The 14,932-nt window shown below is 38.2% G+C and overlaps 1 protein-coding gene across 1 annotated transcript in view; it reads left to right on the top strand.

The window, feature by feature from the left end:
- ACADM (acyl-CoA dehydrogenase, C-4 to C-12 straight chain) overlaps positions 1–10,654 on the top strand; it is a 34,064-nt gene extending 23,410 nt beyond the window's left edge. Inside the window, 2 exon segments of the mRNA NM_214039.1 lie at positions 7,946–8,194; positions 10,024–10,654. Coding sequence (NP_999204.1) covers positions 7,946–8,194; positions 10,024–10,095 — 321 coding nt within the window. The 3' untranslated portion in view covers positions 10,096–10,654.

Raw genomic sequence — 14,932 nt, 5'->3', positions numbered from 1 at the left:
TCAAGATACAGGAAGCACAGAGGGCCCCAAACAGACTGAACCCAAATAGACCCACACCAAGACACATCATAATAAAAATGGCAAAAGTTAGTGATAAAGAGAGGATCCTCAAGCAGCAAGAGAAAAACAGAATATTACCTACAAGGGAACCCCCATAAGAATATCAGCTGATTTCTCTACAGAAACACTACAGGCCAGGAGGGAATGGCAAGAGATATTTAAAGTGCTAAAAGGAAAAAATATGCAACCTAGAATACTCTATCCAGCAAGAATATCATTTAAAATAGAAGGGGAAATAAAAATTTTTCCCAACAAACAAAAACTTAAAGAATACAGAAACACAAAACCCGGGTTAAAGGAAATATTGAAAGGGCTTCTCTAAACCAAAAAGAAAGGAAGGAAAGGGAAGAAAAAAGAAAAGAAAAAAAAAAAAGAAGAAGAGGAAGAACTAGGACTGAGGAAAGCACAATCAGAGAGCAGTCACTCAAATAAGCCAGCATACAGATTTAATCATGAACATGCTTCAAACAAAATAAAATTAAAAAGAAAAAAAATAAAAAAGAGTCATCAAAACCATAAAATGTGGGCAAGGGATGTTAGGAAAATTTGTTTGTTTGTATGTTTCTCTTCTTAATTTTAATATAGTAATGAAGTGTTTGAACTTACAGGACCATCAGGCTAAAACACACAATTATGGGAAGGGGTTAGCATACTTAAAAAACAGGGCAACCACAAGCCAAAACCAAATATTGCATTTGCAAAAAATGAAGAAAAAAAAAAACACTCAAGCAGATAATAACAGGAGACCATCCAACCAAAAAGAAAAAAAAAAAAAAAAAAAAGGAAGAATGGAGAACCATAGAATCAACTGGAACACGAGGTTCAAAATGGCAATAAATAATCATCTATCACTTATCACCTTAAATGTCAATGGACTGAACGCCCCAATCAAAAGACACAGAGGAGTGGCTGAGTGGATAAAAAGGCAAAAACCTTCAATATGCTGCCTACAAGAAACTCACCTTAGGACAAAAGATACTTATAGATTGAAAGTGAAAGGGTGGGGAAAAATATTTCACGCCAATAGACATGACAGAAAAGCAGGAGTCGCAACGTTCATATCAGACAAAATAGACTTTAAAACAAAAGACATAAAGAAAGACAAAGAAGGACACTACTTAATGATTAAGGGATCCATCCAAGGAGAGGATGTTACTATCGTCAACATATATGCCCCAAATATAGGAGCACCCAGATACATACAATATTAACAGACACAAAGGGAGATATTGATGAGAATACAATCATAGTAGGAGACCTTAATACGCCCCTCACATCAATGGACAGATCCTCTAGACAGAAAACCAATAAAGCAACAGAGATCCTAAAGGAAACAATAGAAAAGTTAGACTTAATTGATATCTTCAGGACACTACATCCAAAAAAAGCAGAATACACATTCTTCTCAAATGCTCATGGAATATTCTCAAGAACCGACCACATATTGGGACACAAAGCTAATCTCAATAAATTTAGGAGCATAGAAATTATCTCAAGTATCTTCTCTGACCACAATGCCATGAAATTAGAAACCAACCATGGGAAAAGGAAAGAGAAAAAACCTACTACATGGAGACTAAACAACATGCTACTAAAAAACCAATGGGTCAATGAGGAAATCAAGAAGGAAATTAAAAACTACCTTGAAACAAATGATAATGAAGACACAACCTCTCAAAATCTATGGGATGCTGCGAAAGCAGTGCTCAGAGGGAAATTTATAGCAATCCAGGCCTTTCTCAAAAAAGAAGAAGATCCCAAATTGACAACTTAACCCTCCACCTAAATGAATTAGAAAAAGAAGAACAAAGAAGTCCTAAAGTCAGCAGAAGGAAGGAAATTGTAAAGATCAAAGAAGAAATCAATAAAATAGAGACTCAAAAAACAATAGAGAAAATTAAAAAAACCAAGAGCTGGTTCTTTGAAAAGGTGAACAAAATTGATAAACCCCTGGCCAGACTCACTAAAAAGAGGAGAGAAAGAACCCAAATCACCAAAATTATAAATGAAAAAGGAGAAATCACAACGGATACAGCAGAAATACAAAAAACCATAAGAGAATACTATGAACAACTATATGGCAATAAGTTTGACAATCTGGAAGAAATGGACAATTTTCTAGAAAACTATCGCCCAATATCATTGGTGAATATAGATGCAAAAATTCTCAACAAAATCTTAGCCAACCAAATCCAACAACATATCAAAAAAATTATACACCATGACCAGGTTGGGTTCATCCCAGGGTCACAAAGATGGTTCAATATACACACATCAATCAGCATCATACACCACATTAACAAAAGAAAAGTCAAAAATTATATGATCATCTCAATAGACGCAGAAAAAGCATTTGACAAAGTCCAACATCCATTCATGATCAAGACCCTCACCAAAGTGGGTATAGAGGGAACATTCCTGAATATAATCAAAGCCATTTATGATAAACCCACAGCAAATATAATCCTCAATGGGGAAAAACTGAAAGCCTTCTCACTCAAATCTGGAACAAGACAGGGATGCCCACTCTCACCACTGCTCTTCAACATAGGTTTGGAAGTCCTAGCCACAGCAATTAGACAAACAAAAGAAATAAAAGGCATCCATATAGGAAGAGAAGAGATCAAACTGTCACTGTATGCAGATGACATGATACTATACCTAGAAAACCCTAAGGACTCAACCCAAAAACTACTTGAACTGATTAATAAATTCAGCAAAGTAGCAGGATATAAGATTAACATTCAGAAGTCAGTCGCATTTCTGTATACCAGCAATGAAATATTAGAAAAGGAATACAAAAATACGATACCTTTTAAAATTGCACCTCACAAAAATCAAATACCTCAGAATACACCTGACCAAGGAGGTAAAGGACCTATATGCTGAGAACTATAAAACTTTAATCAAAGAAATCAAAGAAGATGTAAAGAAATGGAAAGATATCCATGTTCCTGGATTGGAAAAATCAATATTGTAAAAATGGCCATACTACCCAAAGCACTCTACAGATTCAATGCAATCCCTATCAAATTACCCAGGACATTTTTCACAGAACTAGAACAATCCAAACATTTATATGGAACCACAAAAGACCCAGAATTGCCCAAGCAATCCTGAGAAACAAAAACCAAGCAGGAGGCATAACTCTCCCAGACTTCAAGAAATACTACAAAGCCACAGTCATCAAAACATTGTGGTACTGGTGTCAAAATAGACAGACAGACCAAGGAACAGAATAGAGAATCCGGAAATAAACCCTGACACCTATGGTCAATTAATCTCTGACAAGGGAGGCAAGAACATAAAATGGGAAAAAGACAGTCTATTCAGCAAGCATTGCTGGGAAACCTGGACAGCTGCATGCAAAGCAATGAAACTAGAACACACCCTCACACCATGCACAAAAATAAACTCCAAATGGCTGAAAGACTTAAATATACAACAGGACACCATCAAACTCCTAGAAGAAAACATAGGCAAAACACTCTGACATCAACATCATGAATATTTTCTCAGGTCAGTCTCCCAAAGCAATAGAAATTAGAGCAAAAATAAACCCATGGGACCTCATCAAACTGAAAAGCTTTTGCACAGCAAAGGAAACCCAAAAGAAAACAAAAAGACAACTTACAGAATGGGAGAAAATGGTTTCAAATGTTGCAACCGACAAGGGCTTAATCTCTAGAATATATAAACAATTATACAACCCAACAGCAAAAAAGCCAATCAATCAATGGAAAAATGGGCAAAAGACCTGAATAGACATTTCTCCAAAGAAGATATACAGATGGCCAACAAACACATGAAAAAATGCTCAACATCGTTGATTATAAGAGAAATGCACATCAAAACTACCATGAGATACCACCTCCCACCAGTCAGACTGGCCATCATTAATAAATCCACAAATAACAAGTGCTGGAGGGGCTGTGGAGAAAAGGGAACCCTCCTGTACTGTTGGTGGGAATGTAAACTGGTACAGCCACTATGGAGAACAGTTTGGAGATACCTTAGAAATCTATACATAGAACTTCCATATGACCCCGCAATCCCACTCTTGGGCATCTATCCAGACAAAGCTCTACTTAAAAGAGACACGTGCACCCGCATGTTCACTGCAGCACTATTCACAATAGCCAGGACATGGAAACAACCCAAATGTCCATCGACAGATGATTGGATTCGGAAGAAGTGGTATATATACACAATGGAATACTACTCAGCCATTAAAAAGAATGACATAATGCCATTTGCAGCAACATGGATGGAACTAGAGAATCTCATACTGAGTGAAATGAGCCAGAAAGACAAAGACAAATACCATATGATATCACTTATAACTGGAATCTAAGATCCAGCACAAATGAACCTTTCCATAGAAAAGAAAATCATGGACTTGGAGAAAAGACTTGTGGTTGCCTGATGGGAGGTGAGGGAGTGGGAGGGATCTGGAACTTGTGCTTATCAGACACAACTTAGAATAGATTTATAAGGAGATCCTGCTGAGTAGCATTGAGAACTTTGTCTAGATACTCATGTTGTAACAGAACAAAGGGTGGGGAAAAAAAATGTAATTGTAATGTGTACATGTAAGGATAACTTGATCCCCTTGCTGTACAGTGGGAAAATAAAAAAAAAAAAAGAAAGAAAGAAAAGAGAAAAAAGAATAACTCCCATCTGTATTGATTATTATTGCAAGTTAGCAATGACATTTCCCCATGATTCCATGATTTCCATTTCTTGATAGGAAAATGGATGAGGAGAAAATGCTGTTTGGGATTTGACACTGAAATAACATATACTTAGAAAGAAATTTACTTATATCTCCCTCTTCCTCAACTTTTTCTTTTCTTTCTTTTTTTTTTTTTTTTTTTTTTTTTTTGATGGGACCAATTCCTACACCAGGGATTGAACCTGGGCCACAGTGGTGAAAATGCCAAGTCCTAAGCACTAGACCACTAGGGAACTCCCTTCCTTAACCATTTTATGCTCAAAATTCTTCCAATGTCTTCTCATCACTGAGATTAAAAATCCAGAGTCCTTACAATGGTCTTCTATCAGCCACACTGGCCTTTTGATGTTTTGAACCTTTGCTCTTCCCCACAAATATCCACTTCCTCATTCATTTCACCAAAGAATGTAATTACCCTGTGTAAAATATCACCTCCAGCGCTCTATATACTAATCCTACTTTTTATCTTACATAGCAATACCCAACATTATATGTGTGTTTATGGTCTTTCTTTACTGCCTCACTAGAATGTAAAGCTCCATACAAACAGTAAATTTCTGTTTTGGAAACCTTTATACTTCTAGCTCTTAAGGAATGTTTTGCACTGTGAACTTCTCAACAAATAGTAATTGGGCAACTACTACATTAAAATATTAATTGGAATTCCCACTGTGGCTCAGCAGTAATGAATCCGACTAGTATCCATGAGGATGCAGGTTCGATCCCTAACCTTTGTGGGTTAAGGATCTGGCGTTGCCATGAGCTGTGGTGTAGGTTGCAGAGGCGGCTTGGATCCTGTGTTGCTGTGCCTGTAGTGTAGGCCAGCAGCTGTAGCTCCTTTTTTTCTTTTTAGGGTTGTGCCAGGGGCATATGGAGGTTCCCAGGCTAGGAGTCTGCTGTGTCCACCGCTGCAGGTCAATGGAGATCCTGAAGAGGGATGGCACGGCATACAGAACACACAAGACTTTTACATTTTAGAAAAGTGGGGAACCAGGAGGCACTCTGTTTCTTAGAACAAAGGCTCCTAGGCTTTAGCCCACATAGCTTTTATTAGCGAAGATGATGTAATTAGGTTAGTGGGCAGAAACAGGCACAGGCAGTTTTAAGGTTACCTCCTCGTGAGATTACAGAAGGCTACCAGCAACAGAGTCACTGGTGCATTTATCTAGAACACAATGCAGTTGCTTGCAGGACAGAAAAATGATTGTATTAGTCCCTTATTCTATCTTAGCAGAGACCCTGTACTTTAGAACCTGTCAGCATGTATGCCTGACCATTGCCACCATAAGCATTCCTTGGCTTATTGTGCCCTTGCCTGTACCAAGTCTGCCTTCTACAGAGCTCAGCAGTTCAGTGGTCTCTAACAGGGGTCCAGTGGAAGCTATAGCTGCCAGCCTATGCCACAGCCACAGCAACATCAGATCCGAGCCGTGTCTGTGAGCTACACCATAGCTCATGGCATCTCTGAATCCTTAACCCACTGAGCGAGGCCAGAGATCGAACCTGCCATCTCATGGTTCCTAGTTGAATTCATTTTTCTAAGAAGATATCTATATATCTATAGCGTATATGTTTGTGTGTTTTTAATTATTTTTATTTTTTCCATTATAGCTGGTTTACAGTGTTCTGTCAGTTTTCTACTGTACAACAACGTGAACCAGTCACACATAATGTATTGCATGAAAAGATGCTCAAAGTCACTAATCATCAGGGAAGTGCAAATCCAAATCACAGGGAACTATCACATCACACCTGTCAGAAAGGCTGTTATCAAAAAGACAACTGATAACAGTTTGGCAAGGATGTCAAGGATCCATTCATTTATTGACAGATACTTAGTTTGCTTCCATATCTTGGCTATTGTAAATAATGCTGCAGTGAACATGGGAGTGCATTTATCTTTTTGAATTAGTGTTTTTGTTTTCTTTAGGTAAATACCCAGAAGAGAAATTGCTGGATCATACTATAATATGATAGTACTATTTTTAAATTTTTTGAGGAACTTATGTCACTCTTTTCCATTGTGGTTGCAGCATTTACATTCCCATCAAGAGTATGTGAGGGTTCCATTTTCTTCACAATGCAGGATCCGAGCCACGTCTGTGACCTACACCACAGCTCATGACAACGCTGGATCCCTAACCCTATGAGCAAGCCCAGGGATCGAACCCGCAGCCTCATGGATACTAGTTGGGTTCATTAACCACTGAGCCACGATAGGAACTCCATCTGCTTTGATGGATAAGGATGTAGTATATATACAAAATGGAATATTATTCAGCAGTAAAAACCCCAGAAGCTTGCCATTTGCAACAACATGGATAGATCCAGAGAGTGTTATGCTAAGTGAAATAAGACAGAGAAAGACAAATACCATATGACCTAACTTATGTGTGGAATCTAAAAAACAAACAAAACAGGCATTCCCATTGTGGCTCAGCGGAAACAAATCTGACTGGCATCCATGAGGACGCAGGTTCATTCCCTGGCCTTGCTCAGTGGGTTAAGGTTCCAGCATTGCCATGAGCTGTGGTGTAGGTCGAAGACGTGGCTGTAAAGCAGGCCAGTGACGTAGCTGTAGAGTAGGCCGGCAGCTACAGTTCCACTTCACTCCCTAGCCTGGGAACCTCCATATGCCATGGAAGCAGCCCTAGAAAAGGCAAAAAGACAAAATAATAATAAGTCAATGGAATGTAATATACAGCATAAGGAATATAGTCAATAATACTGAAATAATTGGGTATATTAACAGATGGTTACTAGACTTAGAGTGGTGCTCATTTCTTAGTGTGCTTGGTTTTCAAGTCACACCTGAAAATAATATAATTTTGTATGTCATACATCTTTTATATTAAAAAGTTACACTCTGCTTCCTCCAGTGGTAGCATATTACAAAACTATAGTATAAGATTGAGGACAGGACATTAATATTGGTAAAATATTATCAGCTAAAACTGTATTTTTTATTCAAATTTGGCCAAGTTTTCCACTAATGTACTTTTTCTCTTTAAAGATCCTATCCAAGATCCAACTCAATTTGTTATTTCTTCCTAGTCTTTAAGCTAAAATTAGTTTTAAAAAAAGTCCCTGGGAAAACAACTTTTAAATTAGTCAATAAATATCTTTAAACTTTTTTCTTTTTAATTCTAGCACCAAGGAATATCATTTTTGCTGGCTGACATGGCAATGAAAGTTGAACTAGCTAGATTGAGTTACCAGAGAGCAGCTTGGGAGATTGATTCTGGTCGCCGAAATACCTATTATGCCTCTATTGCAAAGGCATATGCTGCAGATATTGCAAATCAGTTAGCTACTGATGCTGTTCAGGTTTTTGGAGGCAATGGATTTAATACGGAATATCCTGTAGAAAAACTAATGAGGGATGCCAAGATCTATCAGGTAATGTGAAAAAATGGTGTTTTTTTAAATTTCTTAAGGTTTGTATTATTCATGAATGATGTGGTAGATTTTTGTCTATTTAAAGATTTTTATGGCACTAGTAAAAAGAAATAGTTATCATAGGTGGCTGTGAGCCTAAATCTTTAGAACTAATTAACTTAAAGAAGAATGTTACCTTGACGTATACCCCTCAAGAGAGAACAGACTACGGAGTTCCCAGTGGTTAATAAATCCAACTAGTAACCATGAGGTTGGGATTCGATCCCTGGCCTTGCTCAGTGGGTTAAGGATCCAGCGTTGCTGTGAACTGTGGTGTGGGTCGCAGACGCGGCTTGGATCCTGCGTTGCTGTGGCTGTGGCGTAGGCTGGCAGCTCCAGCTCCGATTAGACCCCTAGCCTGGGAACCTCCATATGCCGTGGGAGCAGCCCAAGAAAAAGGCAAAAAGACAAAAAAAAAAAAGAGAGAGAACAGGCTAACAAAGTAAATGATATGTACACAATATCTGGATCAGCCTTCTTTGATTCTTTACATCCTAGCTAATTGTAATCCACTCTTTGCTCTCCTAAAAGTGTGCATATCATTTTAACTTAATTAAATTATTTTATTTTGAATCTTATCTGACAACTCTTGAAATCATATTTGAAGGGTAAAACGCCAGCACTGAGGAGAAAGTGATATAGATGACTCTTCTAAATTAAATTGATGGTTAGAAAAACTTAAAAACAGGAATAATTTAATAAATAAGACATAAATGCCCATATCCACTTGTAGTTTAATTATAAACCATCCCTTGCTTCCCTCAACCCCTAGCAAATGATTTGACAAACCCAGTCATTTGAATTCTAGAGGTGGAATCATAGCATATTAAAGAAAAAAAGAAATTTAGGTAGTGTAGCCCCTCAAATTTAGCCTTGAAAAAAACGTAGGACCAGAATTTGTGCCTTATCCGAAGTTACAGGTTTACCTGGTAATACTCTCCCTTCCTTGGAGACTATAATTATTGCTTTTCTGTGCCATCTGAACTAACAAATGGTTAGAAGTTTAAACGAAATGAGGGCTGGCTACTAGGAACACTCAAGTGAGCAAAACCAAATCCTTCCAGTGTCTTTTTCTTTAACAACTGTATTCCTTAGGTAACAAGGGGAAAAGATCAAATTTAAAAGTATGATTAGAAAATGGCTGAAGGTGGGAGTTCCCTTCGTGCCTCAGTGGTTAATGAATCTGACTAGGATCCGTGAGGATGTGGGTTCAATCCCTGGCCTTGCTTTGTAGGTTAAGGATCCACCATTGCTGTGAGCTGTGGTGTAGGTCAAAGACGCAGCTTGGATCCTATGTTGCTGTCGCTGTGGCATAGGCCAGCAGCTGTAGCTCCAACTAGACCCCTAACCTGTGAAATTCCATATGCCACGAATGTGGCCCTAAAAAGAAAAAGAAAGAGAAAGAAAGAAAGAGAGAAAGAAAAGAAAGAAAATGACCGAAAGTAACAACTAAATAAAAATAGTTTTAAAAAATTGGTTAAACATTTTAGCAACATTAAACTTTTGATTTTCCAAACAGTTTTGGAAATGTTAATATACTTTGATGTTTTAAGACTGTCCAAAATTTTGGTAAATGAGTTCTGTAATAATTTAAACTAATCTGTAGAGAACTGTGCATTTTCATAGGTCTCAGAAAATCAAGTTTCAGAACCACTGTAATCAACAAACCCTATATATGGTTTGATTCCGCGTGGTACTGCAAAAGAGCTTAGGGTACCAAAACATGAGTAAATCAAAGTATTTACATACTGAAGATATTTAACCTACATGAATTTTTTATTTTTTTGCAGATTTATGAAGGTACAGCACAAATTCAAAGGATTATTATAGCCCGTGAACACATTGGCCGGTATAAAAATTAACAAAATCACTATATGAACAATTGTTGAGTAATTAGAACCTGATCTACCATTTAAACTCCAGGAAAGAGAAAGGGCTTTAAGATTTTTTTCCAGTAAAAATTTAAAAATAAGTATTCTATACTAAACCTATGCAACAGATTCTAATAGTAGTTGTCTACATTTGTTTAACTTTATGACTTGCTTTTTCTATAATAGACTTGGTTTTATTAAAATTATGTGTTGTCCTTAGTTCTACTTACTTGAATTTCATTAACCTAGAAAAAAATAAATGTTTTGTTATTTTGACCTCAAAATTAAAGTAACAGAGATTCCTTGGAATTTCAGTATTTTTCCAATGATAAAAAATTGCCTTGTAAAAGTATTTAGAATGTCCAAAGTTTACATTGAGAAAATATTCTAGTATTTAAATAACTTGCCAGTGATTTTGTAGACTTAAGGGTTTTATGTTCATATTCTCCATTATACAATGACCAGAAGTTACTTGAAAATCTTTTTTAATTCTAAGCCCATGTTTCACTTGCTTTGTTGAAAATAAGTCAATAAAGATTTACCTTAAATTATTTTTATATGATTCTGTTGGTCTCTGGTTAACCTTTGGTCTATAGTACAGAATCTCATTTCATGTGGATACATTGTAAAATAAAATTGTTTTGTGTTATGTATCTGTTCAATTTGTGTATATATTTATATTCTTTCCAAGAAGTTTTATTACTTCATGTAATAGTGTATACTTGATTTATTTTCTATGCTGGAAAATAATTCATGTTTTGATTTGTTTTTTATGTATTTATGTACTTTTTTTTTTTTTTTTTTTTTTTTTTTTTTGCTTTTTAGGGCTACACCCGCAGCATATGGAGGTTCCCAGGCTAGGGGTTAAATCAGAACTACAGCTGCCGGCTCTCAACACAGCCACAGCATCCAAGCTAGGCCAGGGATAGAAACTGCAACCTCATGGTTCCTGGTTGGATTCATTTCCCCCATGCCACGACAGGAACTCCCATGTTTTGATTTTGAATTGGATGAAGTCACCTGTCCATTTTTCATTAGATTGCATTAGATGCCTCAGGAAATATCAGTATAATAATGAAAGAACCAAATGTGGATTTACTATTTCTTTGTAATTCTAAATAGCAAATGTGGCTAAAATATGTTATACTAAAATGATGTTTCTGACATCACTTATGATTTCCAATTCTGATACCAACTGAGCATCCACAGTTGAATCTTATTCTTGACAGGGATGGAGTAGGCACAGGTGGTTGTAGAAGTCCTAATAAGGGGCTATAGATAAAGAGGGAAACTTGGGGGAGTTTGGAAGATCACTGTGAGTTATAATTGCTCAAGAAAGCCATCAGAACAAGGCAGGCTTGCTTGACTAGTGGAGGTGCGAGAATTGCCTCAGTTTCTTGGGTGGGGGATGGGATGAGGCCTGCACTTGGATTCAGACCAAGGGCAAGAGTTTGAGGACGCCTTTCTGTTGATTTGAATACACACCTTGCCGGGTACTAAGGAGGAGCTACTACTCCCAGAAAGGAAGAAACATGTCTTTTTAGACCCCTCCACTCCCCTTGGATGATAAAACTGTAGCCCACCTAATCCTCAGGGAAGACCCTCCTTGCCTGCCAGCTTGCATCTCTCACAAGCTTCCTATTTATTTATTTATTTATTTATTTGTCTTTTGTCTTTTTATCACCACACCCACAGCCTATGGAGGTTCCCAGGCTAGGGGTCTAATCCGAGTAATCCGAGCTACAGCTGCCAGCCTACACTACAGCCACAGCACTGCAGGATCCAAGCCCAAGCCGCATCTGAGGCCTACACTACAACTCACAGCAACACCTGATCCTTAAACCACTGAGCAAGGCCAGGGATCGAACTCATATCCTCATGGATACTGTCGGGTTCATTAACTGATGAGCCACGATGGGAACTCCAAAAATTCACCTACATATTCTAAACCAAGTTTCTAGATGTAAAAATATACCAAAGCCATATGATGAGAATATTAAAGTTGCCTTGATAGTAAGTATTAAGCATTATACGACTATCATTTAAGACCTTTTCATCAGAATAACACAAATGAACTTAAGCTATTTAAGCAAAATGAACAAATGTGGTTTAAGTATATTGAAGTGCCTCATGGATCTGAAGGCTGTATAGAGTCAGTTTTAGGCAGTGACCAGAACCCAAATAGTCTTTAGGAATCCATGAAGTAGTATTTTTCTATGTCTCAACTCTACTTCTCCCTGACATGTTTCATTTATTCTTTTTCTACAGCCTAGCTTTCTTTGCTTTTTTGATCCCACGATAGAATAAAACCTAATATGTATGTATTAGATTTCCTACCCCTTAAAAAACTGACTGGCTAGGGCCATTACAGCCAGGAGAATAGGTAGAACAACAAACATGATTGTTCGCTCTGTGAATGCACAGTTGCCGGAGAATGTCATGGTGCACATAGGTCAGAAGAATTCCTGGCATGGTATGGTGAAGAGAAAATGTGGCTTACTGAGGTAAGAAATGCTGCAAGCACAGCAGGATGACTTCCTGACAATTGGGGAGCTGACCCTGGGCATGCGGGCATGTCTATTTTTATAGCCCAGAGATAGAAGAGGTTTTAGGATACCCCTGCAGACCTGGCTGGTTGAGGGTTATATACCTTATATAGGCCCCCATAAGAGCAGGGATGAGAAGAGGGCCACATACCTTTTCTAGTAGGGGGCAGAAAGGATTAGGCCAGGTTTCTCTAGGTGGGTAAAGGGCATTTCATCAAGATGGGTGGGACGATGATAAGGGTCTGGTAAATCTTGTCTTGGTCAAAGGCTGTGAGTTCAATCCCCCTTTTTTTTTTTTTTTTTTTTTTTTGTCTTTTTAGGGCCTCACCCAAGGTATATGGAAGTTCCCAGGCTAGGGGTTAGGAAGTTGTTGACTCACCACCCACCCTGCATGAGTTGTTTCATAGCAGAAAGTCCCAGTAAGGAAAGTGATGCTGCCCTGAAAACTAGGAGAATTTGGGAAGGGCCAATAGGAGGGAGGAGAAAACCAATCTCCCAGGATCCCTGGAATCCATCTTTGCTGAGAGATGCATGCACCATCAAGAAGGACCCTGAGACGGACCAAGTATGGGCCAAGCAAGATAATTGGCCAAGGGGAGGGAGTGGGATGGATTGGGAGCTTGGGGTTAATAGATGCAGACTTGCCTTTGGAATGGATAAGCAATGAGATCCTTCTGTATAGCACTGGGAACTATGTCTAGTCACTTACAATGGAGCATGATAGTGTGAGAGAAAAATGTATACATGTATTTATAATTTGGTCACCATGCTGAACAGTAGAAAAAAAATAATAGTCTCTTGGGGAAATAAAAATAAATAAATAAAAAGATGGATTGCAAAAAAAATAATAATAATTGGCCAGAAACAACCAGGAAAATGACCCCATTACCATAAAACCTGAGGCTTCAAGCCACCTGGCAGAGCAGTTCTGGGTTCTCTTACCCTGCTGCTCTCCATCTGGGCACCCCTTCTCAATAAAGTCTTTTGCTTTGTCAGCACATGAGCCTCTTTGGACAATTCATTTCTGAGTGTTAGACAAGGGCCAATGCTTGGGCCCTGGAAGGGGGCCCCCTTCCCACAATAGAATGAGGGAACTAACAAGATGTGAAAGCTGATAAAAGGGAGAATTTGAAGGGAGTTCCCCTAGTGGTGCAGTGGTTAATGAATCCAACTAGGAACCATGAGGTTGCAGGTTCGATTCCTGGCCTTGCTCAGTGGGTTAAGGATCTGGCATTGCCATGAGCTGTAGTGTAGTTTGCAGATGTGGCTCAGATCCTGCATTGCTGTGGCTGTGGCAGAAGCTAGCAGCTGCAGCTCTGATTTGACCCCTAGTCTGGGAACTTCCAAATGTAATTTATGAATAAATTTATAAATATATATATATATATATATATATATAAACACATACATATTTAGTAGATACTTTTCTTTGGAGGGTAGATATTTTTATTTTTTGAAGAGGGAAACATACCAAGTTTTTAAAGTATCAGAGTGTTCAGTGAAGAGCTTTTCTTTCTTTTCCTTTTTTTTTTTTTTTTTTTGCTTTTTAGGGCCCACCTGTGGCATATGGAAATTCCCAGGCTAGTGGTCTAATTGGAGCTATAGCAGCTGGCCTACGCCACAGCTCACCAAAAGGCCAGATCCTTAACCCCCTGAGCAAGGCCAGGAATCTGACCTGCAACCTCATGGTTGCTAGTCGGATTCATTTCTGCTGCCCCACAACAGGAACTCTGAAAAGCTTTCCTTAAATACTGTTCACCCATTTCTCATCCAGTAGGCAACTGCTTTGGTTCTGTGCATTCCCAAATTTATCCATTTATTTTTTTCCCTTTGTTTCCCACACTGATAGTAGCATATGGTACATTGGTATATTGTTTGGTACATTCTGTTTTGGTTTTTACCTAACATACCTTGTACATCTTTCCACAACAATGTTTGCAGCATTTCCTCATTCTTTTTATTTGCTTATTTATTTATTATTATTTTTTGCTTTTTAGGGCCGCACCCTTGGCATATGTCGAATCAGAGCTACAGCTGCCAGCCTATGCCACAGCCATAGCAACGCTGGATCCGAGCCACATTTTTGACCACAGCTCACGGCAATGCCAGATCCTTAACCCACTGAGCGAGGTCAGGGATCGAACCTGCAACCTCATGGTTCTTAAGTCAGATTTGTTTCTGTTGTACCACGATGGGAACTCCTCCTCATTCTTTTTAATGGCTGCATAATGAAAACACCATAGTTTATTTAACCTTTTGATGGTTAAAAATATTTGTAATCT

Source organism: Sus scrofa, chromosome 6, assembly GCF_000003025.6.
Source record: "Sus scrofa isolate TJ Tabasco breed Duroc chromosome 6, Sscrofa11.1, whole genome shotgun sequence".
Classification (NCBI taxonomy): domain Eukaryota; kingdom Metazoa; phylum Chordata; class Mammalia; order Artiodactyla; family Suidae; genus Sus; species Sus scrofa.
Note: the sequence above shows the minus strand (reverse complement) of the source record. Positions and strands in the feature narration are given on the sequence as shown.